The sequence below is a fragment of the Callithrix jacchus genome, chromosome 4, assembly GCF_049354715.1.
Source record: "Callithrix jacchus isolate 240 chromosome 4, calJac240_pri, whole genome shotgun sequence".
NCBI lineage: Eukaryota > Metazoa > Chordata > Mammalia > Primates > Cebidae > Callithrix > Callithrix jacchus.
In genome coordinates this window covers 73,635,602-73,663,485 of record NC_133505.1, presented here as the reverse complement: position 1 = coordinate 73,663,485, position 27,884 = coordinate 73,635,602, and the positions used below count along the sequence as shown (strand labels likewise).

Genomic DNA, 27,884 nt, shown 5'->3' with positions numbered 1-27,884 from the left:
AACCAACATTGAGTTTAGCTATTCTCAAAACTGATTTTCTGGGTGACACTTTAGTTTAGTCGAACATAGACGGCGCCATCACTCCACAGATTTTCCCCCCAATAGAAGACCCACTGCCTTTTCTTAACTTCCTTTTAACCTAAAATTTTTCCCCCGATAAAATTACCCCAATCACACAAAACTGCCAGGTTTTCTAGCTCTCTCTACTTATTCCTTCCGACCCAGCACCTCTCTTGAAAACCAGACTTCTCTAACTTTTCAACTGCGGCGTTTAGACAGCCGGATTTGCTCACAGCCTCCCCATCCGCCAGCAACAGCGTTTCCTTTCTTTTTCCTCCCTTCTCAAACATTAAGCCCAAAGCTTCACGGGGGGCGACCCCCGGCAGAGGGAAGGTGACCCCCGGACCCCCTTCCTTACCTTCCACTCCGAAAGCTCAGGGAGGCTCTTGCTCTAAGACACCAGCACAGGCACGCGTCCCAGCAACAGTGACGGAGAGACTCCCCTTCGGTCCCAATCACCGTTGCCCATTTTCCCCGGCTCAGCTTCCAAAATCAGGATTTATTTTTAAAAATGCACACATACGAAAAGCAAAAGGTGGTGGGTTGGGGGGAGACCAAAGACCAAAGGAGGGGCAGTGAGGAAAAAAAAAAGCCACCAGGAGCCCAGAGCCTGGCCCCTTATCCAACTGAATACAACCTCCAAGCCGAGGGGGGCTAAAGGGAGGGAGAAGCCCCCCCAAAGGAGACTCTATGCAACCCCCCAAAAATGTTAAGTGGCTTAAGAGTGAAGATTTGTTTCATAAAATCTACCCCCAACAAACCGATTAGCCAAGAAGCAAAGAAAGCGCTGAGACGAGAAGTGACTGGCGGCGGCGGCTGCTGCTATGGCAGATTTGTTGGGGCGGTGGGTTTATGACAGGAATATTCGTGGTCGGATCGGAAGGCTCAAGCTCATGCTTTTTCCTCTTTCGCTTTCCTCCCTCCTCCTCCTCCTCCCCCCTGCAGGTACTGATGGACGGACGGCGACTAAGGAGAGGGGGGAAAAATCCTTGGCTGGTGATGTCGGAAAGCTGTTTGAATGCCCAGCGAGGAGGGAGGCGCGAGAGGGAGCGAGATAGTAAAGCTGTGTCTCTGGTGTGCGCGCCCGCGCGCGCGGTGCTCGCTCTCCCTTGGGCGCGTGCGCGGGGGTTGCGCGTGTCCCGGGAGCGTGTCCGCGCAGCGGCCTCCCGCGTGCTCGGGGGCGCTCGCGTCCCTGGTGCCGCGCGCCCCTCTCCGGCACAGTTGCGGTGCGCACTGCCGCCCGCCAGAGGCTCGGCTCGCGCGGCACAGTCGCTGAGACTTCCTGGAGTTCTGCCTCCCGGGGGCGCGGGCGGGAGTGTGAGAGAGAAGGCAGGGGAGCCGCGAGGTGGGAAAGGAGGGAGAGGAGGGAGTCCCGGCGGGAGGGCGGGGGAGAGGCGGGCGGGAGGGGGCTCCGAGGAGCTCCAGCCAGGGCCGCGGTGCGCCTGCACGTCACGGCTGCTCAAACCCAAGCACGTCCCGAAAGCGGTATTTTCTGCGTCTGGGAGGTTTTTGCATCCTCAGTTCCCACCGCTGGGGCTGGCGGCGACCAACTGTAAGAGAAACGCACTAGGAGGCAAGGCAGGGGGGTGCGGTGGATGGGAAGGCGACTCTGAAGGGTGGGAAGTGAATGCAGGACTTGATCGTCGTTTTCTTTCTGTCTTTCAGCGTGGACCTGACGCAGCCAGAGAGCTGTCATTTCAGCACTGGGATTCAGAATTGATCCAATTCGCAACGGAGGGGGCACATCCCAGCTCCCGAACTGCTGCATGTCTCTGGCTGGAACAATAGTAGTTTTTCTCTGGAAGGCTGCAATTAACATCTTATTTGTTCTGGCTCCATACAGGCTTTGTCAGGACCGCGGTGCGGCGACCGAGGTTGGGCTCTTGCATTGCTTTCTGCTTGGCAATGGAATCATGGTTTCGGGGTCTAAACTTTTGTTTTGTTTTGTAGTCTTAATGTATCTGATTCTTTTTCAAGTTTCCTTAGTAACAGGTTTGGGGACGGGGTGGGAAGAAAAGGGGTGAAGAGAAACAACCAGATTACATAGAAGGGAAAAAGGGAAAAGAGATAAGTTTCCCCACGTTTTAATCTATCTGCCTGTCTATCTAGCTATCATCTATCAGTCATTTTGCCTCCTGGACAGTTGGCTGACGAAGTGTTTGATAAACTAGCTCAGATACATGCTGCAAAAGGTCATTCTCTTCCTGATTATGTCTGTACTTGTAAACGCAGTTGGTGGTTTGCAAAACAAGTGCTAAAATAGTGCAGTGATGTGGTGGGAGGAAACCATAATGGGCAATTGATATAAAGTGCTGGAATCTTCTTAAGGGTGACTTTCTCCAGCGACAGGTGAAGTTGAATAAAGCAATTTTCCATCATTTGTTCCCCTCACTCTTTTGCATTTTTTTCCTCTGCTTGTTGTTTCTCTCCCCCGGGGCGATTGTGGATAGCCAAGAACACCATTTTAAAAGAGGCTGATAGTGAAAACAGGAAGATGTTGATGGTCTTTTATCCACTGGAGTTGTTTGAAATGTTGTAATTGGCCCTCTACTTCTTATACATATTAATAGAGTGACCCTCTTCAAGGCTTTCCCTTTTTAAACGAGTGCCTGGAATAACACTCTGTTAGGCAAACAGTTAATCATTCCCCAGCAGGCTTTAACTATTTTCCCAGTAACAAATCACTGGCAAGAGAGCAGCCTGGGTGGCATTTTGGTTTTGTGGCATTTTGGTTCCTTACAATATTTTTTATTCATTTAAGGAAATGTTAAAAGGAAATAGGGTTTATGTCCAGAACAAATTTTGAAAAATCGTTTAAGCAAACACATTTTCTTTTAAAAACAAAGAACATTGAGCAACACAAAGGAGAAAAACATTTTATTTATTTCAGCTTCCCTGGAGATTGTAATCATGATTTTTGCAAGGCAATTTGGTTAGTTCTGTTACTTTACCCAAATGAAAAAAATCATGATAGATGTGGAATAAAAATAGAGAAAAAATTCTTTTATACATAAAAAGGAAATAATGTAATGTGAGATTCAGTTATAGTTCTATTTTTCATGTAGTGATTTCTCATATTATCTTTTAACACTTGATTTTGATGTTTTTTAGAAATTCTTAGTCATGACACAGTGGCATAAGAATAACTGTTGAAAGGAACAATTTAAAAGTCTTAATGCTAAATGGAAAGGATCACTTACTCCTGGGATCATTTATATTCAAGTAGAATGCAGGGCAGGGTCAGAAAAGAAAGCCACCCTTAATAAAGCGCTTCACCCTTCACACTGTTTCTCATAACCTTCATAAATTGCAGGCTACTGAGCTGGTCTGATGATGATCCTGCTGAGATGTATTTATAGCAGATGATTTGTGGATGATAAATATGCCAAGTAAGACACAGTCTCCAGTAACCCCAGGCTCATCTGACTTCCTCAGGGGACTATAATCAAGAATCACAAAAAGAACCCTCTATGGACAGTCTGGTCTCTGGACACTAACAACAGCACAATCCAAAGGCAAATCAAGGGGGAACCACTTTGTTTCATGTCTGCAAGATGCTCCATGTGAAAGCATTGCTGACAATGTTGACCCAACAGCAAAAAGAGAACAGCAGTTTACACACCCTCAGCTCTGTCCTTTCAGTCCTATTGATGTTGGTCCACTTTTATGATTTAATACATATTAAAATCACCATTTCAAATTAGTATTATCTGCTTTCATTGGTCTCTTTCACAAGTCCAAGTGTATGTGTTTATATATATACAAACACATATACATATATTTTATACATATGTGTATATGTATGTACACATTTGTAAGAACACATACACATATGTTTATATATAGAATATGTATATTTCAGTTGGTACACATATATTTAGTTGGGAAGTTTTGCTACATTGCTTTGTATTTCTCTTTGATAAAGTGATGCATTTCCTTTCAAAACTTCCAAATTAATGTATAAACTGATTATTATATAAGTTTCCTTGCTGACTTACAAAAGGACTATTGAGAGGTCAATGTTCGCATATTGAAATATGGAGTGGTATTGCATTTTAGATTGACCGAAGTATCTAGTGTTAAAGGCTTTCAAATTTATCTCTCCTATTAATTCATTTCATTAAGATGAGTTTGGAATAATGGGGTTTCAAAGTATAATTTATCTTTATTTTTCATCTGTTTGTGTGTTTTAAATTTAGTCCCTTCGTTTTGAGAATAACCCTACACTCCAGGATCATTGTTTAAAATTCAGTATCATTGCACAATTCTCCTACTCAGTAAGAATGTTTCTAGAATATGCTTGGTCAATTGTAGAAAGTGTTTTCTGTTTTTTCTCTTACAGTCTTTCTGGTATTACTACCACATTCTAAATTCTGTAACTTGTTATTTTCAGTAAGGCTTTAAGAAGCATGGATAGGTTTGTAGGTTACTTCTTGTTAAATATGCCTTAATGTTTTAGTATTTGGTATTTAGATATATACATATCCCATACATATATGATATATATTAGATTATATAAGATATATACATACCCACATATATATATTAGATTATATGTATTAGATATATACATATCCCCAATAAAAAATTAAGGCATATTTAGTAAAAACGTACTATATATATATGGTAGATATATATACACACACACACACACACATACAGACACAAAGCTTTTGGAATGTTAATTAAATGATCAAAATATTACAAGATTACATTATGAGTACTTAACTTACCATTAAAAGTAGCATATTTACAATAAACAGAAACAGTTTCTTCCTCTTCTTCTCTGACTCCTCCTCATTATTATTATTTTATTATTAAAAAAGGAAGTCTCTCAGGAACCAAGCTGTATTTCCTCTAGTATCTATATAAAAACAAATTGGTTATTTTCTACTTGGACATCCCAGAATAGAAAGTACATAACAGTACTAAAAAATAAAGGGATAGAGTTGCGGTTAAAGGAGATGTCATAGAACAGCTATCCTGGGTTCGTTCAAGTGTAACCCTATTCCATGCTAGACAAAGTCATGGTTAAATTTAGTCCAAAAATCCCAGTTACATCAGGTTTCAATTTTTTATCACTATTTCCCTATACAACGATACAAGTTAAAAAAGAAAAGTTGGTAAATGCTTTTGGCGATCAATTTTCAAGTTTTCATTGGTGGCATTCTGGAAATGCTGTAAGTAAATAACACATAGTGTCACATTTGTGTGTTGTAGCAACATCTTGGAAAATATGGACTTTAAAAGCTCACAATGTGTGTTTGTAATGAAACATAAATTTACCTCTAAATTTATCCTTTTTCAGCTACTTTGTTTTTCATATAAAGTTACTATATTTACACCATTATCATTAATCTCTGAAATTTCAGGTATACTAGAAATCAAGATTCTTCATTCCTCACTAAGGACAAGAAGCTGTGAATTCTCTGGACTTCAGTTATCTCACAGAAAAGAGCTTGATTGTGTAATGTCTAATGTTCTTCCTGACATATTCTAAATAACAGAAGGTGTCTCACAAGAAACAGAAGCAGTGAGAGAAAAATGCAATAAAATCCTACACAAGAATGAATCAGTTTTTTCACTCACAGGCTGGAAATGCCTCTCTATTCTATCATAATTTTGAACACCTCCATAGTTTTACTAGCTTTTCCCTTCCGGCCTTGCTATCATCTGCTGATGTACAGACAGTCCTTTCCATTTTTATTATTCTCCCACTCTAATAATTTTCTTTTCTTAGACAGAAGTCTTACTTTACCATTAATGATGACAATAACTAAAGCTGCCAGGACCAGCACATCTGCTGACCTTTACCAACACCAGGTGGTCTATGGACCACCCATTATTTCTGAACATTCGTCGATATTCACTCCGGTTCCTACCAATTCTGATCCACTTATATCCACCATTTCTTTTCCTGCCAGATTCTCTCATTTTGCCTTCCGGATCTCCATGCTCCTTTATACCAACAAGCAAGAGGGAGAATATTCTCTCTACCTGCTTCATTAACTGAAGCCTGCTCTTATGAAGACATGACATCTCTTCCAACTATGTCAAACAAGCAATTTGTGGGTATGCTGCTTCCACACCCTGATTAAATGGGTCAGTGGCAGAATCAGTATCCTTACTCTCCCCTTTGGTTTCACATCTTTACTTCTCATTTCACTTTCATGCCCACCTTTTTGTAGAGATCATGGCATCTGCCTTTGCCTCTTCCTCCAGGTTATATTTTCCAGTCATGGCATCTTTTAGCTGCCAGCTCACAGTTTTCCTATCTACCTGACTTCCATTCCTCTTCTCACGACTTCAACACCCATGCAGATGTCTTATCCTGACACACTAGCTTCATTCTATTTCTGTTTTGTTTAGTTTAGTTTTGTTTTGTTTTTTAATACCAGTTCAACCATATTTCCCTGTGGTCTTTAACTAAAAAGTCTAACTAGTGACTAAACCACTTCCAATATTTAAAATTTAATGTTTCAATTCTCTAATTACAACCTTCTACTTTTATAAACTCACCTGCTAAGTAACCACATGGAATCAAGTCTTTCACAAAATTCAGATCTTTATTTTATTGATTACCACCAATTTCTGCTCTTATCTTCATTTTCTTCCTTATACCCTGTGGTAGGCAGCCTCTAACATAGACCCAAATGATCCCTACTTCCTGGTATGTAGTCCTTGTGTAATTATCTCTCTCTTGAATGTGGACTAGATTTAGAAATTTGCTTTTATCAAACAGAATATGGTAATAGCAATGGGATGTTAAGATATAAAATGACTGTTTCATCTTGGGGTCTCTTTTACTCTTCCTTAGACCACTTGTTTGCCAGTAAGCCAGGTGCCATGTTGTGGTGCAGTCCTCAATAGAGAGGTCCATGTGAGTCTGCCCTTCTGAGGCCTATCAAAAGACACATGAGTGAGCTTAGAAGTGGAAGCTTCCTCACTCAAGTCTTGAGAGAACTTGTCCAGCCAATGTCTTGGTTACTGCTTCGTGAGAGACTGGAGCCAGAATCAAGCAGCTAAGCTGCTTCTGGATTCCTGATCTACAGACAGTATAGGTCAGGAATGTTTGTTGCTTCCAACTGCTAAATTTGGGGATAATTTGTTATGCAAAAGTAGGTAACTAATGCATACCCCATGGATTCCACACCCATCGTTATAATAATTTACTTACAAAATTCTTCAGCTGTCTACTACATTTTCCTGGCTGAATCGCCATACTTACTGTAATACACAACTGCCCTTCGGGGGCCCATGCACCAGAGCATTATTGAAGAAATTCACACCCTCAGGCAGTTAGATGTCCCTGTAAATTTACAGTCACGTAGTTCTCATGGCCTCACCACACAGACTATTACTTATAAGTTCCTTCTCTTATTGTATCCTATGAATGTTTTGTAACTTTGATTATTAAAAATGCTTCTTAACTCTTGAATTATAAGTGATAAACTTTTTTCACTTGTTATTTATAAAATAGATGTGATTAGATGGAAATGCCTTACATTCATTAAACTGATTGTACCTTCACCCATTTTCTCCTCTCTTCATATCTCCAGGGAGATGCTGCCCTTATCTAAGAAGCCAGCCCCTCTACAGGTAACTTGGATCTTACTTCTATCCGCTCTCATACCAATACTCTCTCCCTGTCTCCTGGACCACTTTGATTGGCATACATATTTTATAGCAATAATACCTGTCTAAAAACGTCTGATAAACAACCTCTTTCTCAAATCCCCTTCATAAACAATCTTTTTTAAAAAGCTGCCACATTCACTTCACTTCCTCACTTCCTTCTCATTTCTCAACTCAATCCATTTTGGCTTCCACCCCCACAATTCCACTGAAAAATTCTTGTCAAAAATCACCGAAGACCTTCATGTTGCCAAGTTAAAGGGATAAATGTTTTTCTCATCTTACTCCAGCTTTCAGCAGCATTTTAAATGCAATGCCCTCCTTTTGGAAACCACTTCTATTTTGGTTTCTGTTTTAGCATACTCTCCCAGATATACTTTTACATCACTGATCGCTTAGAAGACACTGAGACACTTCTGAGTGTCTTTTACTTGTTCTTCCACATGAACTTGAAATGCTGGCTGCTTTAGAGATAAGTGTTGAATATGCTTCCCTTATTTCTCCACCACCTCTTCCTTGGTGGTCTAATCCATTTCCTAATATAGAATATCACTATAAAAATGTATACATACATACACACATAAGAACAGACACCCCATGTATGTCCCTTTAACAAGGATATCTGCTCTGAGCTCTAGATTTTTAAATAATCAACTTCCATAATTAATATCTCTACCAAATATGCCTCACAGTCATCTCAGATTCAGGGTAACTAAAGGAAGATTCCTGATTACTCCAAAGAAATGTGTTCTTCCCTTAGTCTTTCTGTTTGAGGAAATGGCATCCCTATCCACCTAGTTATTCAGTTGGCAAACATGGGAATGATGTTTGCTGATCATTTTCTATCACTCTACATCTAATCCCTTGACAAATATTGGCTGTTTTATTTTGTGTAAGTTTCCCAGGGCCATCATAATAAAATTACACAATGTGGGTGGTTTAAGCAACAGAAATTCATTTTTCCCCCCACACTTTTGGAGGCTAGATGTCTAAAATCAAGTTGCCTATTGGACTGGTTCCCCTGGGGCCCCTTTCTCTAGCTTGCACATAGCTGACCTCTTACTGCCTCTTCAAATGGGGTGAGGGGAGTGCGGAGATGGGCACAATTCAGCTGATGATATACTCTCAATACACACATCTCAAACCTAACCAGTTCTTTCCCTTTTCCCTGGCCATCCTTTTTTGGTAAAGCATATAGTTTTTGCCTAGTCTTTTCTTTTATCTATTTATATATATATTTTAAAATGTATTTATTATACTTTAAGTTCTGGGTACATGTGCAGATCGTGCAGGTTTGTTACATAGGTATACATGTGCCATAGTGGTGGTATGCTGCATCCATCGCCCTGTCATCTACATTAGGTATTTTTCCTCATGCTATCCCTCCCCAATCCTCCAAACCCCTGCTACCCCTCTCCTAGCTCTACCCCCCAACAGGTCCCGGTGTGTGGTGTGTGATGTTCCCGTCCCTGTGTCCCTGTGTTCCCCATTATTCAACACCCAGTTATGAATGAGAACATGCAGTGTTTTTTTGGTTCTTGTGTCAGTTTCCTGGGTGTTGAACAATGAGAACACAGAGACACAGGGAGGGGAGCATCACACACGGGGCCTGCGGGGTGGGGAAGCTAGGGGGTGGATAGCAGGGGGTGAGGGGATTGGGGATGGATAGTATTAGGAGAAACAGCTAATGTAGATGATGGAGCGATGGATGCAGCAAACCACCCCCATGGCACATGTATACTTATGTAACAAACCTGCACTATGCGCACATGTACCCCAGAACTTAAAGTATAATAATAAAAAAACTATCTCTATTAAATTATACTTCAAAAATGTATGCCTTTAAAATCAAATGGAAAAAAATTTAACTCGTTACTTCTCATAACACAAATAATAAAATTCAAACTTTAATTGTGGCCAACAGTGCCCTACCTCATCTGGTCCCCTCTCTAACTTCATCTTGTGCCACACTTCTGCTTACATATAATGCCCAAGCTATACTAACCTTTTTTTAAGTCGCAAGGACACTACATTTTTATCTCCTTACAATCTTCCAATGTCAAGATCATTCTACCTGGAATAAAATTCCCTTTTTTTCACTGCTAGGAGAAACTTTATAGGCCTGCCCTGCCTGGTTCTCATGCCTCAGATTTCATCTTGAAAATTCCCTTTTAAGAGCTTTTAAATTTTTTTTTAACCACTCAATTTATGGTGCTCTCTCCTTGTGTTCTCTTTCAAGGTACTTATCTCTTTTTTTTTTTTGTACTCAAGTAAACTTTTTTTCCCCCTTTTTTAAATTATACTTTAAGTTCTGGGATAAACGTGCAGAACATGTAGGTTTGTTACATAGGCATACATGTTAGAATGTTCTCACTCATAAGTGGGAGTTGAACAAGAGAACACATGGACACAGGAAGGGTAACATCACACACTGGGGCCTATCTATCTGTTTTATTCTAGTTACCATTTTTATCTAATTGGTCTTCATCTTTTTTTTTTATTAGTATGTTAGCTCCATCATTACAAACTCCTGCCTAATATAGTACAAGACACATAGTGAGTGCTACATTTTCTATCGCTTAGAAAAATCTCACGATAACTGTTATGAAATCTAAAGACCCATGGAGAATTTAGCAGTAAACCAAGATCAGAATGCCTGGTTGAATAAGGCCATGAAGCACACACACACACACACACTGCCCTTCACCTCCTCAAATATTTTTCTAGCAATTATCTTACTAAAATTTTTACACACATATATAGAGGAGCTAAGTCGTAACAAGGTAAGCGTACTGGAAAGTGAGCTTGGAAAACCAAAATGTAGCTTAACCTAAAGCATCTGGTTTATACCCGGAAGAGCTTGTCACAGCCTGATCACTTTGAGCTAACGCTAGCTCTTAATCTTTCTAATAATACTATCATGTTGTCTTAACCAAATCACTTACCTGAAATAAAGTATAGGCGATAGAAATTTTTACTCTATGCACTGCTGGTTCATATTAAAATGACAGTTAAAATACATTGATCTAAATATTTATTTATATTTATAATTAACTATTTATTACTTTATACATTTGAATTTGTGACCTTAAGTGTGTATGTTTGTGTGTGTATGAAAGAGAGAATGCAAGAGAGAGGGAGAGGGAGAGAGAGAGAGAGACATGCATACAGAAAGAGAGATACACAAAAAAAACCGCGACATATAATAACAATTTATTTGTCTCATAAATATGCAATCTGCGGAAGCCTTTGCTGTTAGAACAGCTTGTCTTTTGACACTGTCTTTCAAGGGTCAGCCTGCACAAACTGAGTGTGAAGATTCCTTGTCCAAAATAGCTACCCCTATGACTGGCATTTGGTACTAGCTGTTGGCTGAAAGCTCAGTAGGAGTTGTAACAGAGGATGTAGTACCTCTTTACACATACCATTCAATAGGGCTGCTTGCTCTCCTACACAGCATTGCAGCTGTCTTTCCTAAGTCAGTATTCCAAAATATAGGAAAAGAAATCTGTCGGTGTTTAAGACCTAGGTCTCTAAATTGGTACAGATTTATATCTGACATTATTCTAAGTCAAACAGTCACTAAGCTTGTTCAGATTCAAGGTGCTGGTGGAGGGGACTGCACTGGTTGGGGAGAGAGGTAAAAAATCTCTAGATCTTAACATAGTCACCATTCTCAATGAAAGGAATAGCAAAGAATCTGTGAAATGTGGTGTACACTGTTCACTGACATATTCTTGCTGGATTCTATCATTTAATATGTTAGATATTATTCCATAATCAGTGACATCTACAGATCTGAAGTGCTTTCCAAGAAATCAGTGGCCAGTGTTTCAACATAGTGTCAGTAACATACAACTGGAACCATTTCTCCATTATAATGCAATATGATTGAAGGATTGTAAACATAGTGTCAGTAACATACAACTGGAACCATTTCTCCATTATAATGCAATATGATTGAAGGATTGTAAACATAGTGTCAGTAACATACAACTGGAACCATTTCTCCATTATAATGCAATATGATTGAAGGATTGTAAACACAGTGTCAGTAACATACAACTAAACATACAAACTTCTAGAGGGCAAGGATATTATCATGTGCCATAATATCAGCCTTTGGACAGCACTTGATAAATATTGTTTGCCTAGCTCACTAATTGAGATCCTTTTAGTCATTATAGAATGTTATTCAGCCAATCCATATTTATCTTTTCTTTCTTCAGGAACATGATAGATTATTTTAAATACCTTGTAAGAGGAAGAAGAATAGGTACTATGCTTACAACAGTCCTTCTGTGATATCCCTAGCAGTTGTTAAATTAATAGTATTGTTTCTTAGTATAGCCATGCTGGTGTCTATTTCTCCCCATTTTGTTTACTATACATTCACAAGCCACCTATTCTGTAATATATTTTGTAACTTTTACAGAGATTAATATTAAATCTAAATAGTTTATAAAATTTAATACACTACAATTTCTAGAATTCGGCCCTTTTTCCCATTTAAAATAGAGGCAGTCTTTATCACTTACTACTATTTGTGTTCCCTGCCAACCTATTTTCCAAGATGTTTCAAACACAGTTGGAAATACTTTAATAAGAACACCTATACTTTCTTTAAATATACCATGATATAATTTGTGTAGTCCAGGACATTTGAAAAACTGATAAAGTACCCAAAGATTCTTTTATTTTCTTGATTTCTCGGGTATCATTTTACTCGTAAACATTATTGGTCCATACTTTTAAAGTGAAAATAATTATCTTTTGATTGAAGATAGAATCAAAGTAGGAACTGAGTAATGCTTCCTCCTGTCTTCTTATATTATTAAACATCTGTGCCATAAAGGCAGAATCTTTTTCACATTTCCTGTTATTTTTGCACATTTGAAATTTTTTACCTGTTTTATCCATTTCTTTATATAGGATTCTTTCTTTTATTCTAATATCCTTAATTTTTAAAATCTTAGAATGAGTGTTTCTACTGATCCAAATGACTGACTGGTATTATTTTGATCATAGTTAACAAGAGTTATATATATTATCAATTTTCAACCATTTTAATATTTAAACAAAATTTCTTGAAGATAAATTTTTTTTATCAAAAATTTCAAGGCTTGGGGGGGAAATCTGTTTACTAAAATCCTTCATATATATGCTGAATGTTTAATACTATAGAGAATTTGAAAGTCTCAATTATAGAAAAGATAATTTTTATAGTAGGTTATTTGATTTTGCTATTGAAGATTAAATCTCAAGCAGATTCACCATTTCTATATTAACACTGTCTTTCTATAATCTTAATTGCTTTTATGAAGGAGAAAATTGGTAAATAGCTAATCAAATGCTCTGTTTTTCAAAGCCATCTGACCTACTTAATTGTCTCTTTCAATGTCAACATCTGAAATAATTTCTCTGTATCCTACAGCCCCTTAAGTAAAATTTCGAAGTTGATGCTGGCCAGCTTGCAGGCACAACAATCAGGTGACATTTTAATCCTTAGGACATTAACTATAAAGCAGTTATTCAGTGACTTAAAGAGAAAAACACACTGGTAATTTGATATCAATTATCTGAATGTATCCTCACATCTTTGTTATAGAAAAGGAAATGGATTCAGCATGCATTTTATTAATCCTTTTCCCTTTGTGCCTCTCTTGAATCTAACTGAATTAGAAATAATAAAAACTTCACTTTAATCTGTCATTAAGATAAGAAAATGCAGATCCACATCAATTTATTTAGTCTCCCCATAGGCTACGAATGAAGTATCTTCATTGAACAAGTGCTACCTTCTGAATTACTGAAGGTACAAAACAGGAAAAATTTCATGTTTCACACATGCAATTGTATTTTAATTTAACTCAGAATTTTTTTTTTTTCATGCTGTCCTCATTTCAGGACCCTTGGTAACAACAAAATATATACCAAGCCAATTTTTCAAAACTAACTTATAAATTTGGGAAAATAATCTAAATTAAGCCCAAATATTGGCAATGATGAATCATTCAATTTATCCACTCCCCATTACTCTATAGCAACTTTGTCACAGAGTTACAGAATAGAATTATAGATTTTTAAAACCATAAGAAACACTAGAAACAATTTACTCCTGTGTTTCTTGAACTTGTTTCATCATCAGTGTAAACTGGTGTGTTCACTAAAATACATATACCCTGAGTTCCTTCCACAAAGATTCTGATTCTTTCAGCTTTTTAGCCTTATGTTTTTAAACATAACCATAAATGATTCCTATGATCAGACAAGTCTGGGAAATAATGATATACTTTCAGGTCCTTGGTTTATAGATAAGGAAACTGAGACACAATCACCAAGAACAAACAGCCCAGTATTACCCAGTGAAGTAATGACCAAGTTGAAATGAGAATCCAGGTTTTGGTGGTCTATTACTTTTTCATATTTTCAAAATCATTTATATTTTGATATGTTTTTCTTTTAATTCTTGAGATAATTCTTTATTCTTTTCTCTGGAGTACATTTATTTATTATCATATTTCTTGAACAAAACTATGCTGTATTATCTTTTCTTATTTGTTAAGATATAGGCATTCTATCCTGGGACCTGCATTGGAACTACTTATAACAGGCACCCTTCAATTGATGTGAAGCCATTCTGGTTACCTTGTTTTATCCTGGTCCAGACAGAGAACTGATCAAACATCTTATAACCACTGAGATTGTTGATGAGTACAATTGAAGACTCAGGGAGGAAATACAATTCCTTTCAAATTAATTAATTAAAATTATAAATGGACTTCATGGAAGTGAAAGAGAACTATTCATAGAACTAATAAAATGTTATCAATGCACCCATTTAAGAAGAATGTTTGTTACACCTTTGTTCCAGCAGTACATATGCCGTATGTGAAATCTCAAAGGAGATTATCATTGCCCACAGTGCAAAGATAACCAAAACACAGCAGTGATGCAATATAGCTTTTGAGACAGGCCAAAGTTTGAATTCTGACTCAGCCTCCTAATAATGTTGTAGACTTGGAGAAATCATTTTACACCAAGTTTTAGCATTTTTTTTAAAAAAACAATTATTAAGGTAATACTACTTACTTAACACTAATATAAAGATTAAGAACAACATGGAAAATGCCAAATACAGTGGCAGAAGTAAAAGGAACTTTAAGAAGTGGTAACTATTGGTGCTGTTGACAAGCATATTGTATGACTGAGTTAAACACAGAGAAAGTAAAGACGGATACAAAAGCCTCCTGTTCTCAAGGCAAAGAAAAGCTTTGGTCTGAAATACTGTAGATAGCACTGAGCAGAGTGAAGAAAAATGGTTCTATATCTCACATTGTAACAATGGTCTTACATTTTATTAGACTAGAGACTACTTGCCTTACCAAATTTATCAAGGACTCAGCAAAGTTTAAAAAAGCATATATAAACATTTCTATGCTATGGTTTACTAGTACAAATATAATTATTTAAGCTTAACTGCTTCTACATATTTTTCAATGCAAAGCAAAATAAAATCTAGATATAGAAAACTATTTGCATCAGGCAGTTGTCTTGAGGTAGTAACTTTTATGCCATGACATTTGGCGTCCGATTGGTTATCTGTAAATTCTGAACATGTTTAAATTCTCTTCAAAAATATTATGTATATGATAGTGTTGATTTATGTTTTCACAAGTAGTATTTAAAACATAAATCTGTTCTTACTTCTGAATACAACGCCCAGTTACAAGTAACATATAAAACCAGCATTCAGATACATCCCTAATGATGTTGAAGAATTTTTCATTTAATCGAACTTGGGTAATGAAAAATTTATCTATAATTCAGGATAAATATGGTAATTTTAAATTCAAATTTAGATTTCTTTCTGTGAAAACAGAAATAATAAACTATCAAAATATCTATTAAAGTATTCATACAAATGAGAAAGTATTACTGGAATCTTTAAACCTACTTTTCATTCTTGATTATTGAAGAGTAATCACCATAATTCTCAACAGTGGCAAAATATTCAAGGCATGTGTTAACTATAACAATTTTCATGTTTTTGAAATCTACATGATTAAAAGTTTGTTGAAAGAGGCATTGAATGTAAAGTTTTATTCTGAGGTGAATGTTTCTAGCTAATGTCAGACTACTTAAACCCTTTTGAAAAAAAGAGCATATGACTTTGGCAGTATAATTGAGTGCTTCTATATTAAGTCTCAAGAAATTGGAATATTAAATTTCTGTCATGTGCTTACAGTAAAGAGCAGATTGTAATAATCATTAAAAATTTAGATCATAAAAATTAAAATTTAAGGTTAAACTCTATAGCTGTTTCCAGGTACTGAAGTTTTCAAAAGGTGTTAAGCGGTGTTCTAGGATCATTACTATGGGTTACTAAATTGCAACATTCTTTTGAAGCAATTATTAAGGGGTAAGAGTTAATTTGTCACAATGACCAATATTTTCATTTCCTAAAAATTGTTGAGTCTGTCCATTAATACAAAAAGAAAACCAGATTGGAGACCTTGGGAGAGAATATTGTATGTGTTTTAAGACAAATTCATCTTACTCTTCTGAGTCTTTATAAAGAATCACTTTGTAGCAAAGAACTCTATGTCTATGCCCATAGAGTTCATAAAAAATTGTGAAATTCCATTAAAATTCAATAGGAATTTTAGAATCAGGTCAGCTATCCTGTTAGGTAAAGAAAATTGATGTTGATACCTGAACAGCATATGAGATCAAGAATAATATACCAAAAGAGGTTTCTTTCCTCTTCATATATTTTGCTCATGTCTGTTGGAATGTGGAATGGAACCAGATTCTACTAACAAACCTAAAATTTGATCAAATTCCTATATCATCCATTTGACAACTTTGATATTTTAATTACTCTTTGGAACCCGTTTGATTTTTCTCTTGTCAGTGTCATCTTTGTGTTCCGTCTCTCAGCTTTTAGGATTTTCTCTTAATTTTTAGAATTCTGATATTTCACCAAGCAATGTGTAGGTAGGTAAGATGCTTTCCCAGTAAACCTGCTCCACACTTGGTGGGCCCTCCCTTTCCTTCCTTCCTTTCTCTTTTTCTTTCTTTCTTTTTTCTTTTTCTTTCTTTCTCTCTTTTTCCTTTCTTTCTTTTTCTTTCTCTCTTTCTCCCTTCCTTCCTTCCTTTCCTCCCTCCCTCCTTCCTTCCCTCCTTCCCTCTCTCCCTCCCTCCTTCCCTTCTCTCCCCTCCCCCCTTTTCCTTCAGGGTCTTGCTTTGTCATCCAGGCTGGAGTGCAGTGGTACAGTCCTGATTAACTGCAGCCTTGACCTCTCAGACTTAAGTGATTGCTTTTCCCACTTCAACCTCTGGAATAGCTGGGACTGCAGGCATGCATCAGTATGCCTGGCTAATTTTTTTGTTTTTGGTAGAGACAGGGTTTTGCCATGTTGGCCAGGCTGATCTCAAACTCCTGAGCTAAAGCAATCCATCTGCCAAAAAGAAAAAAAAAATTACTCTTTTAACACAAACATTTCATTTCTATCTTTTCCCCACATCTACAATTAGAAACTTATATCAAAGATGGAATTATTGGGTAAGATTAAAATAACATTCGATACTAGAGAATGAGAAATGAATATTTAAATGAAATCTCTAGTAATGAGAATGAGAAATTATCACCTAGTTAAAATAATCTGGTAAGTAAATTAGCTGGAATCTTGTTACTGTAGTCCTATGACATAAATACATAGATGATGATAGATGGTAGATAGACAGATAGATAGATAGGTAGATAGAGATGGTGTTAATAGGAGTCTTCTATGTCTCCTGAGATCTTAGTAAGAATGCTTAAAAAATCCAATTTAATATTTGTTGAAATTACTAACCCCTCAACACACAATTTGACATTGTACATTAGACATTCATGTTCCTAAAATTTTCTTTAACTGTAGCCCTGTTCCTTTTCCATATTCTTTTCCCCAATTTCTTCTGATTTTCTCCAGGAAAAATGACCAGAACATTATTTTATCTTCTCTTGAAATCCTTGTACTTCTGTTGTCAAATCATATTTCCAAGCAACTCACTAATGCATTTTCCAAAGATATTTGTTTCCTCCCTGAGAAATGTCATGGTGCCAGCTATAAAGATAATTAATTTAAATATTATATAACTAAATAAACATCCACATTGATACTGATATTGCTGATTATATTTTACATATCATCTTGGCTAAGAAGGTTAATTCTGAAATCAGAATCCTGGGTTTAATTTGTAGTATTGCCACTTACTCATTAAAGGTTTTTAACTTTTATTGAAACCTGATTTCTTCAACAGTAAGGTGGGGTGGGATGTATAGTCTTCACATTGGAAAGTTGTAGAATTAATCGTAAGAAGTATAAATACTGATTACGGTCCCACCCAGTCATAGTCAGTTTTCTTACATATAAAATGGAAATACTAATAGCAACTACTTTCTAAACTTAATATGCTGTATAAGAGGAAAATGCAACTAAAATGCTAGCACAACTCATGGTTTACATCAGTGCGTAATATATTTTATTGCTACTACAATTAGCAATAAATGGTGGTAACAACACCGTTTTTCTATACACAGTATCTCTTTGATATATCTTGCAATTAATTATAACAAATGATAATTATTTATATTATTGTAATAATATTTTTACAAATAATATTAAACAAGATAGTTTATTATTAACCACTCTAGAAACAATCATTTCTACTGGGTCTGCATGTTCAAACTTGAGCATTAGCATTTATTTAATAGATAAGTATAAAATTGTAAAAAATACACACTCTCCATTTCATGATTTAGATGTCCAAATCATTATTTAGCAGTAAAGTTCACATAAAAAAAAGATAATTTGTAATCCATGTTATTCACATATCTAAATGTTTATAATAGGAGCACAGTCTTCTGGGGATAGTCTTCATAAATTAGTGTTTCTTATATAGTTAGATCCTTAAACATTGTGCAGGTTAGGGGCAACGAAACCAAAGAAGTGAAAACCCATATATTACTTTTGATATCCCAAATCTTACCTGCTAATATAACCTGCTGTTGACCAGAGTCTTTACAGATAACATAAACACTTGATTAACACATAGACTAGTATTTACATATATTTTATGTATTAATGACATACATTTTTTTCTTACTGTTTTTGATATTTCTAGACTGCATGGTTCATTGCAGTTTTTTTCAAATTGTCATAAATCTCCAAAAATTCTTTCAATATGTTTATTGAGAAAATAATCTGGATATAAGTGGATCTGCACAGTTCAAACCCCTGTTGTTCAAAAGTCAACTATATATTTATACTATGTATTTTGACAAGGCTAATACAGGGAGCAGTAAGACAAGAAAAACATGTCTATAACGGTATTCAATTGAATCAAAATAATTAACTTAGAAAAGTAAAAGTGGGTTTCTATGTATTATATAGGAAGATTAATGCATATCTATCATCTGTTAAAGAAATTGTGATCAGAAAGGAGAATAACTTAAATGGTGTCAAAGCAATTTCTAAAACTAAATACTTTGGCTAGGTTCATACTCAGATACTTAGTTCACCTCTTGAAGCAGTGACCTGGAAATAATTTCTGAAGGTTTTTGCTTATTAAAATGATTTGCTATTATAGCAATAACATGATCTCATTGTAGATAGCATCTGAATCAGTGCAATACTCTACATCTTGCCTCCAAGTCTAGGATTTTTAAATTTTTTTAATACATCACTCTATTCTCCTGGCTAAGTTCATATCCTCTTGGTTTAAAGCCAATTTTTAATTGAATTCAGTTTGTTTAATTGCTCCTCAGAGATGTCCGTAAAATGTGCTCTCCCAGATTTCCTAGCAGAAATGCCATTGCCTCTGCTCAGCATTCCCAAGCAGGCAGCAAAACTGCCATCAAGCTCCGTCTTGCTCAACAATGACTCTTTAATGTGGTCATCTCATGTGCTTTGTATTTCAATTATGATTTAGAATGAATTAAAATCTATTTAAATGGATAGCATCATCTCTTAATACTCAATGGAAATTCATTTCAGAACATTCTATCTCCTTAAGGTAGCACAGTAAAAAAGTGTGTCATCCTTTACATTGTTAATTTTAATGTCATCAATTTTATTTCCCTTTATAATTTAATCCTACGTTTTTATTGATTTTCATTAACCAAATAAAATACAGTGATGTGTTCGTGTCATACACTCTTCATAACTGAAGCATCAAAAGTTATACTCAAAGATAGATTTAAAAGTCTAGAATTCTGTATTCCGATATTATAGAACTGATTTTAGAATCAGGCATCTCATGAAAGCAAGTAAAGTTACTTTCTATGATACTGAAGCATAATATTGTTTTAAAATAAAAATAACTCATGGAATGAAGTCTAAGGTCACAATTTCATTTATACTAATGAACATCATGTTAGAGTTTCACAATTTATGGTTTATGAAATAATCTTTTCACATGTATTTAATCGCTGATATCCACTCTGTGAAAAAAAACTTAGCGTTATTATTCCCAGTCTGTATATCAGGAATTGGAAAACTTGGGCCAAATGGGACCAGCAACATGTTTGTGTAAATAAAATTGTATCAGATAACAGTCATGCCCAGTAACTTACATGTTATTTATGGCTGTTTTGCAGCTACAAAAGCAGAGTTAAGTAGTTGTGACAGAAACTATGGAGTCCACAAAGCCTAGCATGGAATATGTAGAATGTAGAATATTCTGGAAACTAGCACACTGAATCCAACACTGTAGGAAATCTGAAGCCTAATTTCATCATCAAGCAAGTGTTCCACATATGCCAAAGTTACTCTGTCTTGTAGCCAGGCATCTGAGATAGACATGATAGAGATATAACAGAGATTTTACTTCCTTTTCTTTCTGCCCTGACAACTTACATTTATTTGACACCTCAGATAGTAAATTTAGTTAGGTAAATTTTCATTATAATCTGAAGAAAACTCATTATTCCTGTTCCTGCTGACAAGCCATTTAGCCTGATTTGCAAAATATACCATAATAAAGTCTTTTATAAGATAATTTAAAGTATCACTTGCTTTTGATGAAGACAAACCAGGTCTTTCATCTTTCTGTTACTACTGTCCATTCTCTAGTTTTTGTCTACCTAATTCTTGTAAGCACTGACTCTACATTATTCTTAATTTAATATTTTCATAAATTTTTAATTTAATGTTAGAAACAATTTGTCCTATTTATGGATCCTTTTGAAAATATAAAATGCAAAATGCATTGTTTATTGTTTAGAGATTGTTGGAAGACATACAAAATTTTAAGTGTTCTAAATTGTTTTACTTTGCTAGGTAATTAAAAACTTCCAAATACAATGTTTTAATAGGAAAGAGTATACATATTTTTGGATAAAAGCCACTTTAACATGGGATCTATGGACAGAATCCAAATGGATTGAAATCTAACTTAGAATTCCATTCCCTTTATTATACTCTATACATTCATCCACTGATTTGATAATATTTGTTAACAGTCCTTATGTTACAAGCATTATTCTAGGTCCTATGATACAGCAATGAACAGCATATAAAAGTTATCTGATCTCTATGTGCTTATGCTATGTGGTGCTAAGCGCTATGATTATGAATAAGACCATGTAAAGGAGTAGATAGTGATGGAGAAGCTGGGGTCAGCTGTTTTTTTACAAGTGGCCAAGGAAGTCCTCTGTGAGAAGAGACCCAAAGTAGTGAGTGCAGGACAGTTTCTGTGTGACCTCGCCAATACCACGGACTGATTTTAATGCACTTGTGTGAGTTCAGTGAAATCGAGCATTCATACAAACAAGTTAAATGAAGCAACTTCTCACTCACAGATAAGTAGTAGGGATCAGTAGAAGCCTAAAACTAATGGTGAGTTGATCCTCCAAAAAAATAAGTCCCCCCTCAAAATGCTTTGTTTAAGTGATATATTTTGCTTTTCAAACTTAAAAGCAATTGAATAGAAAAGCTGATATTACGGTATGAAATCATTTATGTAATTCTAAAATTCAAAATTGTATTATATATACAACACAGAAAACAAATGTAACAGTTTCAGGATAGGGTTTACCACTAGAAAAGGAGGAAAGAAGAAAGGAGAGTGATTTGGATGGGATGTTCTTAAAGCTATCCACTGAGTGTTATTTTTTGATATAATAATCTTTGGGATTACATAATAAATAATTATTGTCCTAGAACATTATTTTTAGAATGTTATTCCCCAATTTGGAAAATTTCAAACTGTAAAATTTAACAACTGTTAAATCTTACTATGTAGTTCTCACTTCTTTCATAAAACTTAAAATTTTCTACCGATAATATTTAAAAATGCATGCATTTGGTATTGCTTTAAAAACTTTTTTCTATGTCTTCACTTTTAATGGCCACATAAAATTCCATCATATGAATGTGCTATAATCTGTTTAAAGCTTCCCCTTTATGTGATTATTTTGAATGTTTTTAATATATTGGTACTACTAACCATCTTGCAATGGTAAACTTTTTACCAAGTTTTACTGATATTTAAAAATAAATCCTATCTGAGTGAAAATGATAAACATTCTAAGGATTTTTGTATATTTATATTGCCAACTTACTAAATGCCACAAATGAGTCTGTGTTGACTTATAATCTAAATAACAATGAAGGAGAGTGAAAAATTTAAAAAATCGTCTACCAAGCAGTAGTCTTTACATAGTTTTCTATCAATATAAAATTAAGACAAGTCATCATTTCTTAAAATACCATTTATTGAGGATTAATTTATTTTTCTGTGTTTGTTAACTGCTTACACTTCTTTAACGTAGTACAGCAGTTAAGGGCAAGGCCTTCACAATCAGAGATAAGTAAGTTTGAGAACAAGTTCTGGTATCATTGGATGTATTCCCGTAGATGAGTTAATTAGTTAACTCATCTCTCTCGGTCATTATTTTCTTTTATGCACAAAATATATTTTATTAGTTTATTAGGGCTACAGTAACAAACAATGAACTAGATGGCTTACAGACAGAAATTTATCATCTCACGGTTTTGAAGGATAGAATTTCAAATTAAGGTGTTGGCATGACCGCTTCCTTCTGAGGGTTATTAGGGAAGGATCTGCATTTTCCTTTCCAAAATTTATAAATGATTCCTAATATTTTATTGGTTATAGATAAAAAGTGGATCAATTATTCTTTAAAAAAAACTTGATTCATCAAAAGATAATGTTCAGAAAAGGAAAATGCAAACATGGACAGGTAGAAATTATTCACAATCCACATGTGAATATTTACTAACAGGTTTAAATGTAACCCATGGAGGAATTTAAATGTTTGTAACTAAAAGGCTCAATAATTGCCCAGTTTGAATTTTTATCAACAATTCAGACAAGAAGTTGATTTTAACATTTAGTTATAAATGGTTAAAAGTATACCGATTATGCATATAAAAACTTTGATATGGACAATGAAAAAAGATGACCAGGGTCTCATTTTCACTAATAACACAGCGTCCTGGAATTAGAATACACTTAGTTTGCTCAATTTGTTATGTAGACTAAAGAGAAAATGGCAAAGGAAATGACTAAAGCCAGAGACTGATAAATTAGAAGGAAAGCCAGGTGCTCTGGATTGTGTAACAGGTTCCCATTGGCCACTTTGTACCTCTTCAATCAAGACTGCTTTTTACTGTCAGAATAATCGTCTAAAACATTATTTTTAGAATCTTATTTCCCAATTTAGAAAATTTCAAGTACCTAAAATGCACACTTCCCTGTTATTCTTTCAAGACATTTCATAATCTTTTTACACCCTCTCCTTCCAGGCACAGTTAAGCTTCTCTAGAATTGGAACTATTTATTTTACCAACCCACAAATGTATCATGATAATTTCTCTAATTCCTTTTCCAGGTTATTCCCTAGCCATAAATTAAATTATGTTCAATATATATATTCACTGAGCTCCTCTTTTATATAAAACACTGTGAGAGATACTAAGATTTATCAAGACACTGCCCTCACCACTGCACATAGTGTCTTTTAAATGCTAGCTACTGAGAAGATACACGAGGTAAGGAATGAAGAAATAAACACTGCTATTATAACTTTCCATCTTATACTTTGCCCCTTCGTGTTTGCAAAAAGTAAAACTATTAAGATTCTTTTATTCTATGAAGCCTTTCTTAACTACTTTAATTCTTTATTTTATAGCTCTTTGAGGATATACTCCTTGCTACTCAACTGGTGAATCAAGGATCCAGAGTTTATTAGAAATGCAGAATCTCAGGCCCCACTGCCAACCCACCAAATCAGAATTTGCCTTTTAATAGAATCTCCAGTGAGATACACACACACACACACACACACACACACACACACATACACACACACATACATAGTTCTCCAGTGAGATATATATATATACATATATTTTATACAAATATATATAATACACATACATGTATATATCCAGTGACATATATATCCCTGGATCTATATATATATATACATATATATGTGTGTATATATATGTGTGTGTGTGTATATATATATATGTATATATACACATATACATATATATAAGCACTTGCCATAGCATAGAATTTGCCATTTTTTGGTACATAATTCTGTATGCATCAATAAAGAATAAGACTTAAGCCCCAGAATCCCCTTCTGGCCCTAAATAAATGTTTGCTTATTGGTCACATTGAGAAAATGACAGAACTGTACTCATTCATAAACATAACAGAATACTTAGCAGTGGGAGAAATGTAGTCATATAACTCCACCACAATAACCAAAGTAAGTTAATAATAATAATACAGTAACACATGGTTTCTTTTGAGAAAAATGGAATTTTCTAATAATGTTCTTTATAGCTTTTATAAAACATTTAGACTTCAGTGATATTTAAAGCATTGGATTTAGGTGTAGTCTCTTTATCTGGAAGAGCCATACTCTTCCATTTATGCCTCTCAGGATGTTGGTGTTGGCATTTTTCAAAAATTTCAGGCAGACCAACTGTCTGATATTTGAATTTGTCTAAATACAACCTGTATTAGTTAGGCTTCTCTAGAGGGACAGAACTAACAGAAGAAACAGAATATATGTATGTATGTGTGTGTGTATATATATACTATATACATACTATACTATATATAATATACACACACATACACACATATACTATATATATTATATACTATAATATAACTATATATATTATAATATATAGTATATATTATATATATATATCATATACTATATATATATAATAAAAGTATTTTTTTAAGATCTAACTATTGATTTATCTAGGAATGTATTAAGTATTTTTAACTCAAATGATCACAAGGTCCTACAATATGTTGCCTGCAAGCTGAGGAGCAAGGTAGCCAGTTCAAATCCCAAAGCTGAGGAACTTGGAGACTGATGTTTAAGGTCAGAAAGCATCCAGCACAGGAGAAAGATGAAGGGTGGGAGGCTAAGCCAGTCAAGCCTTTTCACATTTTTTTTCTGCCTGCTTTATATCCTGGCCTCACTGGCAGCTGATTAGATGGTGCCCATACAGATTAAGGTTGGGTCAGCCTTCCCAGCCCACTGACTAAAATGTTAATCACTTTTGACAACTTACAGACACACTCAGGATCAATACTTTACATCCTTCAAGCCAATCAAGTTGACACTCAGTATTGACCATCACAAGTCTACCTCCTGTCAATTTCAACCCATGCACATCTCCAGAGATCATACATAACCTTCAAATAAAGACAATAAGGTCATAATTATGTCTGACACAATACAAACAACTATCCTTTGTACAACCAGGAATGCACCAATCCCCAACTCAAACGCTATTATGTAAAGTTAACAATACTTAAATACTGAAGTGAAGTTAATAAATCTTATGTCACATGATAAACGAAGAAGGAAATAAAATGAATTGTTTTTAGTACAAGTGCATACATGCACGTGTTTTTAACAAAAGGAGAAGGAAAAATTCATGACATTTGTTGGGAAAAACAGCAAAGGAGAAAGGACTTACAGAGTGCCTATGTAAATTGGTTATGAGCAACATATAAATAAAAACAACAAACTGCAGAAGGCAACAGCAGACCTCTGAGGAGCAAGGCCTCTCCATTCCTCATGTTCCAGTGCAGGGTGACCTAGACTCTGTTACCATAAACATTGTGCTCAAGGACGTAAAACCCCTCCATAGCACTGTGACGTAGCCAGATTTGTAGGCTCCTTGTAAGGTCTGTGTTTTATCAGCTGTACATAGATAATAAGCTAAAGATAACCACATGTTCTTGTTTTGTGAAACTCCCAAACTACCACTGTTATCATTTCCGTAGAATGACACACCTGGTTCACTGATTCAGTTCGGACTCACTGATTCACTCCACCATGACTCCATCCCTACCCTATAGATCAAAGTGATTGTAATCAATGAATAGTCTGGATGATCAGAACTTGGGGCCTTCACTGCCTCCTCCAGAGTAATAAAGTGACAGCCCTAGTTCCACTGTCTCTCTTAATCTGTCTTTTTCTCATTTTTTTGTTGCCACCGAACTTGGGGTACCCACGGTTGATGTAGGGCTGGCTCCTTACATTCTGCTGCCCAATGCAGGGCTCACGGATTCCCTACAAAATGTACAGTCCTTGTTTCTGCAACTGGTCATGTGATCATAGCTGGTATGGATGACTACATTTTTCTACCACCCATTCTGTACTCCCTTAGCCTTTAGCAAGCAGGTTGTGTTTTTTGTTGTTGTTGTTTTGTGTTTTTTTTCTCCTCGTGGTGTGACCAAAATCTTCAATTCTGAAGAGTCTGGGTCATTTGTAATCCTGCCTGGGTTGGGCTGCTGTAGCTTCCCATAAACCTTAATCATGTGGCATAGTAATACGAAGAGAAGCCCTAAGGTATCTCCTGTATTCCATGTTACTCTTGCTTACCACCACTGTGGAGTAGTAGACTGATTTCAGCCTGACAGTCTGGGTTAATCACCCCAGCCAACACTGTAACTCCCTTCTTAGCCTGTTGACTTAAAGGTAGGAGGAGCCAAAGTGTCCAGGTTGACTTAAAGGTAGGAGGAGCCAAAGTGTCCATTAACTTCCAGTTTAATGAAATCATTGTTGTGTCTCCTAGTAGCAGCATTCCCCCCTCTGGTAGTAAGACCTCTAGGCCAGCAAAATATAACATCACGGAAACAGGAAGCAAAAATTTGCTAGTGGATCACTAGGGGTGATGGTGAGTGGTGCCACTTCCACTTTCACCCCTTGATTCTTGGACCTGTGAATCCTGGCTATGGGAGAAACAGTACCATGTGTTAGAGGCTGATTCAGAGGATACATGGCCTTCTGGAGCACTTTGCCCCAGCCCTGCAAAATATTGTCACCTAGCTGGCACTGTAATTGTGACTTTAAAAGGCCATTCCACTGTTCTATTTATCCAGCTGCTCCAGGATGATGAGGAACATGGTAATACCAGTGAATTCCATGAGCATGAGCACACCGTTGCACTTTTTTATCTCTAAAGTGAGTGCCTTGGTCAGAGCCAATGCTGGGTGAAATACCATGACTGTGCGGTGGATAAGGCATTTTGTGAGTCCACAAATGGTAGTCTTATCAGAAGCATTACATTTGGGACAGGCAAAACATATCTGGAGTAAATGTCTATTCCAGTGAAAACCAACCTCTGCCCTTGCCATAATGAAAGAGGTCCAATATAATCAACCTGCCACCAGGTAGCTGGCTGTCCACCCCAAGAAATGGTGCCATATCAAGGGCTCAGAGTTGGCCTCTGCTGCTGGCAAATTAGTCCCTCAGCAGTAGCCACAGCCAGGTCAGCCTTGGTGAGTGGAAGTCCATGTTGCTGATCCCATGCATAACCTCCATCTCTGCACCCATGGCCATTTTGTTCATGGGCGCATTGGGTGATGACAGGGGTAGCTGGAGAAAGAGGCTGAGTGGTATCCATAGATCAGGTCATTCTATCTGCTTGATTATTAAAATCCTTCTCTGCTGAGGTCTCCTTTTGGTGAGCACTCACATGGGATACAAATATTGTCAGTTTTTGACCACTCAGAGAAGTTCATCCACATACCTCTTCCCCAAATTTCTTTGTCATCAATTTTCCAATCATGCTTCTTCCAAGTCCCTGACAATCCAGCCAAAGTATTGGTTACAGTCCATTAAT

The 27,884-nt window shown here is 36.0% G+C and overlaps 3 protein-coding genes across 9 annotated transcripts in view; 1 reads left to right on the top strand and 2 right to left on the bottom strand.

Annotated features, from left to right (window-relative positions):
* ADGRB3 (adhesion G protein-coupled receptor B3) overlaps positions 1-1,140 on the bottom strand; it is a 771,381-nt gene extending 770,241 nt beyond the window's left edge. For all 3 annotated transcript variants that reach the window (XM_078369486.1, XM_002746712.7, XM_008994633.5), the window contains exon 1: positions 419-1,140. The gene's annotated coding sequence lies outside the window, so the exon portion shown is untranslated. The remainder of the gene's footprint in view (positions 1-418) is intronic.
* Positions 452-1,140, bottom strand: LOC144582160 (uncharacterized). Its single transcript, XM_078369493.1, has one exon. It carries the CDS (start codon positions 527-529, stop codon positions 452-454), a length of 78 nt encoding a protein of 25 aa, XP_078225619.1. The 5' UTR covers positions 530-1,140.
* Positions 913-24,032, top strand: LOC128931783 (uncharacterized). Of its 5 annotated transcripts, none has more exons than XM_078369490.1 (4): positions 913-1,405; positions 5,985-6,132; positions 7,620-7,659; positions 23,900-24,032. In XM_078369490.1, the coding sequence occupies exons 1-2, from the start codon at positions 913-915 to the stop codon at positions 6,071-6,073; spliced, it is 582 nt and encodes a 193-aa protein (XP_078225616.1). In that variant the 3' UTR covers positions 6,074-6,132; positions 7,620-7,659; positions 23,900-24,032. The 5 variants fall into 5 exon arrangements, with proteins under 5 accessions (XP_078225616.1, XP_078225615.1, XP_078225614.1 ...); XM_078369489.1 differs by having other exon boundaries at positions 5,985-6,162; XM_078369488.1 differs by lacking the exon at positions 23,900-24,032 and adding an exon at positions 14,262-15,781.
* Positions 24,033-27,884: the final 3,852 nt, after the last annotated feature.

Bases quoted from the DNA above. Each gene is read 5' to 3' on its own strand.
- LOC144582160 (XM_078369493.1), bottom strand. From the start codon at position 529: ATGGGCAACGGTGATTGGGACCGAAGGGGAGTCTCTCCGTCACTGTTG.
- LOC128931783 (XM_078369490.1), top strand. From the start codon at position 913: ATGACAGGAATATTCGTGGTCGGATCGGAAGGCTCAAGCTCATGCTTT. The intron at 1,406-5,984 runs GTGGGAAAGGAG...TTTTCCTGCCAG, and splicing joins GAAGGCAGGGGAGCCGCGAG to ATTCTCTCATTTTGCCTTCC.